Here is a 5,540-nt window from a genome sequence, read left to right on the forward strand (position 1 = left end):
TTTAGGTAGCCTGTTTTGTATTGTAGGTTGTGGGTTATTGTCTATGTTATGTTGCATGTTAGCACAGTGTTTATATAGCGGTCACGTTCGTCTTATTTTGTTTTGTTGTTTTTGTTTAAGTATTCTTCATTAAATATAGAAGAATGTATTCAAACCACGCTGCGCTTTGGTCCGCTTCTTACGACGATCGTGACAGTAATATTTTGGTTCATCTAGTGAGTTCTGAGATTAAAAAAGCAAAACGCCCTCAACCACTATACTGATCACCACCGTCAGTTGTCAATTGAAAAAATGCGGTTTCCTGTTTGTCCCATAAAATCTATTCTTCTATTCTTCACCACCTCCGCCTGAGGACAAGCCATAAAATACAGGCACAATAGATCACAGAGCACAATAGTTTGTGGTTACTACATCATGTTGGGTGACAAAAACAAAACATGCCCTTGGCGGGTCAAGGCAGAGAGTTTAAAAATTGTACAATTTATACTGGCATTGAAAAGTGGAACTATTGTCACACACAATCTGCAAAAGCTCTCACAAAGATACTTTAAAATCCTGGCAGTTGCAATAGCAACAAGTCTGTCAAATATGAACACCAAGAATTCTTCAGCCAGCTATTTTTATCCAATTCGTCTAAGGGAGTGCTTTGTAAGGACTACCATTAATTTCCAATGAAAACACCATCTATATGCCAATTATTACTGTTTATATCTAGGGCTTTATTGCATAACTGAGATAATAACCGCTCCCAATCTCCATACCTTAAGTAAATAATAATAACATGATTCGTGAACTTGACTAACTAGGCTACTACCCAAAGCACTGTCTGATTGCTCACCATCAAGTACTCTGTGTGATTTTTACTAGATGCCATCCCTCTACTCTACACAATGCTTCCACTTCCATGGTGTGGCCAGGCTAGGTCACCGCTCTGCTCAGTGCGTATATTATTGTTTCCATCTCTGTCATCCACACAGMCAGTCTATATCACACCCTGAGGAGGCCTCAGGAACCAATAGGGAGCCGCAATTTGACATTATAACTGGGTAATTTGAGCAAAGCCAAATAACCTGATTATCACCACAAAACTGTACATTTCTGTTATCTCACGCAAGGTCATGACTGACTGATATCACCCTTGATTCAGGATTTATTGATGTGATAGTAAAAGCACAGAATAATTAGTATACCAGTAATCAATCATTGAAAATATAGTAGCTCCTGTATTTATTTAATCTCCTAGTGGTATAGGCCTATTGACTTTTTGCTTTACAAAATTGAAATGAAAATGTCCAGTTAACTGTGTGAAGTTCACATGGAGAGAATGAAGATTGTGGGCCTGAGACTTGGAAATTAGACTTTCAAAGAGCATGAGCATGCTACGGTATACATTTCTAAATGGATTTGGTATTTCAGGGTTGGCACAATTCTGTAAATATAGACRAATATAGAGGGCGGGGGGATGGTCATGTATAAAAGTCTGTTTCGTCTCTCTGAACTTTTCCATGTCAACAACAGATGTAGGAGGAATCCACTGTCATGTGTAATGTGTTGCTCACTTGATTTAAGAGGTGCTGGGAACATGGGAAGCTCAAGATAGAGGCTTGCCGATGCTAAAACACACACACGAATAGGCCAACCACCCCCATTAGCACCCACAATAAATGATTTATTAGTACACCAGAGTGCACCCTTATGCTATAACCAAGCTACCCCTAACTAGCTACCAACATTTTCTGGTGCCACAGGCTGGGAACTATGGTCTTTTTTCAATCATTTTTGGCATGTTCATCTTTTGATAATAAAAGGAAGCTGTATTTTACTGTCATACCCCACTTTCACGTTTTGGCATGGGTGTAGACCTACTGCGTCTGATTAACCCCTTTTCTGCCTAACCAAATTATTCTATTTTTGACATGACTACCATCAGACTTATGAAAACTCTCCATTATTGGCATACTGTATATGAAAAAAATAGTATCTGTGTGTGTGTCAGAGAGAGAGAGAGAGAGAGACTGTGTGTGTGTAAATAAATGCCTGTGTGCTTGTGTGAGAATGATAAGCAGAGAATATCCTGTATAGATAGATGCTGTCGTCTTACGTCACACACACAGCGCCATGCACAGACCTTTCAGGGGGCAGGTGCTCCAAATTAAAAAAAGGGCACCCTGCTTGATTTGTTGTTTTACTTTCATAAATCATAACTCGAAATTCATAACGTACCAAAATGCCTGTAAAGATAAAAAAACATATTTTTTTCTCATCATCACAAATTGTAAGTAACCTAGTTACAGTGTATCCTAAAGACATGATTGAAATTGGTAAAAGGGAGTCGGTTATCAGCTGATCTTTGATGTTGATCTGCTAGCTAGTTTAATTTATTTTACTTTTTGTGATTTCGCCTACCTCTGATTGTGATTTCGCCTACCTCTGTCTTTTTGTCGCTCTCTGCTGCGCATATCAGCCAGCCAGACCGAATGATGTAGGCTAAATCTGATGTAATCAAGTATTAATCAAATACAATGCTGTTGTGGCTGTACTGCTGATATTTATACTAGGTAGCTAGCTGCACACACTCGGACAGTGACCGCATCTCTCAAGCCGCATGTTTGGATACCGGGCGTGCGCAATACCCGTACAGGGCAGACTGGGACAAAGGCCAGAGCCGGGTTTCCCGAATCCCGATAGTGATGGAATTTAGGCTTACGAGTGTTTTAACGATGCATCCTAAAAATAACGTCTGTCACACCAAGACGTCACACCCGTTTCCMAAAACACCACGCAGTGCACTTGTTACAATATGAAACTGAACGGCCTTTACAGGAGCTGTCCCGTGCTGAAAATGTTTAGTATACAGGCCAAAGAGATCGCTGTAGCTTTTACATGTTTTATGGCTATTCGAAGTCATCTTTTTAATATATTTTGTACACAGTACAGTTCTCCAATTATGAGAAAACATGTTTTGTAGCCTATTGTGTATTTAAGTGTTTGTTTTATATGTTTGCCATGTGTTATGTATTCTAAGTGTTCTCGTGCTATTTTGTATGCAATGTTGGTTTATGTAAATTCCGAATTTCTTCAGTTTGTGTAAACTGTAAAAGTCGCTCATTCCCTCGTTTGCTGTAGAAAATATCAATGTGTCCTACAAATAGGATATGACAATGRTTTTCGCAAATTTTGCTCAACAAATCATTGTAGCCTAAGGGCAGGCAGGAATTGAGCTTAAAGTARGCCTAGGCTACAGCTATTCTACAATKAAATAAATAAACAATTAAAATAATTAAACATGAAGTAGCAAGTTAAGCAACGTTGACATATACCTAATATTTTGACCTTTTGGTTATTGGTTAGGCTACAGTGAAATGCGTAAGCTTTTAGATAATAGTAGCCTATGGGCTTAATAGATAAGAACATTGTAGCGGCTCAGATGTAGGTCTATCGATTGCACATAGGCCTACATGAAAGTGATGTCAATATTTAGCTTATATTTAGCATTCAGTTGGCTTGTTTTAAATTTGAAAAAATGTGGCCTTGATTCGCTTGTTTATAACATTGCGAACTTTTTCGGCTATTAATATTCAACTATGAAGTTTTCGGCCGTCACAGAGAGACAGATAAGCATCTTCAGTCTATGTTWAGCTGACATTGTCTGTGTGTAAAGTGACGCGGAAGGACAAACGATCAACATGCGCAACCAACAGACTGGGTGGGGGGTGGCGAACTTGATGACTTGCGGGAAATGGGATCCGAACAACAATGACAAAAGAATTATACAAAAATATATTTTTTTGGGGGGGGGGGGAAATAATACCACCACCCAAAAGGGCACTTTGGAGACCGGAAGGGCAAAGGGTCATGTGCTCTGCACAGGTAGAGTCCTATCTGTGCTCGTGCCTGGTGACCACACTCATTTTCAAGGTGTCTTTGTTATAAACAGAATGAATGCATTCAGTGTCCTATCTATCTATCTATCTATCTATCTATCTATCTATCTATCTATCTATCTATCTATCTATCTATCTATCTATCTATCTATCTATCTATCTATCTATCTGTCTATCTGTCTGTCTGTCTGTCTGTCTGTCTGTCTGTCTGTCTGTCTGTCTGTCTGTCTATCTATCTACCAGTTATGTGGTTCAGTTTAACCTAATGCAACTAGGGGGCAATAATGACAACAGTTTGCTCAACAAAACTCCAAACCTACCGATGGGCAGCACGAGGAAGAATGGCAGCCAGCAGAGAATAAACATGCCCACCACGACACCAAGCGTTTTAGCAGCTTTCTTCTCTCGGGAGAACTTGAGCAGTTTGACTGTTAGCGTGCTCCGTGTCTGGCCCTTGCCTGCGCCGCAGTATTCCTGCAGCTGTGCGTTTTTGCAGTGGATCCTGAGCGTGAGCTCATTCGAGTCCATGTGTTCTTTCATGACCCCCGCCTCTAAGTTCTTAGTGGTCCGTTTGGCAACTACATAAACCTGACAGTACATGCAAAGGATGACAGCCAGAGGTATGTAAAATGAACCCAATGACGAGAACAGTGCGTAAAAGGGCTCTTCGGTGATGGGGCAAATGGTGTCGTCATTTGAAGGTGGTTGTTTCCACCCGAGCAGAGGTCCGATGGAAATGACAGTAGCGAGAACCCAAACACCGAGCATGGCCAAAAGGGCTCTTTTCTCCGTTACTATACAGGGGTACTGCAGTGGGTAGCGCACTCCTATATAACGGTCTATGGATATTACGCACAGGCTCATAATGGAAGCAGTGCAACATAGCACGTCCACTGCCGCCCAGATGTCACAGAATATCCTCCCGAATACCCAGTAGTCAAGAATCTCCAATGTTGCAGACACGGGCAGCACGGTTGTACCCAGCAACAGGTCCGCAATGGCTAGGTTGATAATGAAATAGTTTGTTGGGATGCGCAGGTGTCTGTTGCATACAACGGAAAGTATTACGAGTATGTTGCCCACGATTGCGAACAGAATGAACGCACCCAGAACTATASCAACGGACACGGCTCGGGTAAGATCCAGCGGACTCGTGTATGTGTCATTGTCTGTGTCATTTGCTGTGGTCAAGTTGGAATTATTTGCAGATAATGGTCCCTGTGTCCCCGAGTACAGCTCCGAGGAACGGTTACTCCAGAAGTTGACTTCATCAGCAGTATCAAAATTCATGTTGACGACCCTGTTCCTCCATACCAGATATGTGTAAATCCATGGATCAACACAAACTTTGTTTATTTTGTTACATCACCTGTGTACTTCATTTTCAATGGTAATMAAACTAAAACAATTACTAAGAATGAGCGCAAAACTGCGAGAAAAAGCGCAATGACCTTTTATGGTGTGGTTCCATAATCCCATGATGTTGTCTGGAAAAATTAAGTCTCATAACACATGATTATATAACTTTAACCAGTTACTGCAGTCGTCGTGACTGTCGCCTCTCACTCCGTTCCCTCCCCACTGCAGCGCTCCCACCGTGGTGATACAAACTGCTGAAACACAGCGACACCACTGAGTGACCCCTCCCGCATCCAT

General features: G+C 41.2%; 1 protein-coding gene across 1 annotated transcript in view; it reads right to left on the minus strand.

Moving 5' to 3' along the window:
• Positions 1 to 5,174, minus strand: part of LOC111979943 (alpha-1A adrenergic receptor-like) — a 19,109-nt gene extending 13,935 nt beyond the window's left edge. The window contains exon 1 of the mRNA XM_024010638.2: positions 4,205 to 5,174. Coding sequence (XP_023866406.1) covers positions 4,205 to 5,174 — 970 coding nt within the window. The remainder of the gene's footprint in view (positions 1 to 4,204) is intronic.
• Positions 5,175 to 5,540: the final 366 nt, after the last annotated feature.

The sequence above is a fragment of the Salvelinus sp. IW2-2015 genome, linkage group LG20 (genome assembly GCF_002910315.2).
Source record: "Salvelinus sp. IW2-2015 linkage group LG20, ASM291031v2, whole genome shotgun sequence".
Taxonomy (NCBI): Eukaryota; Metazoa; Chordata; class Actinopteri; order Salmoniformes; family Salmonidae; genus Salvelinus; species Salvelinus sp. IW2-2015.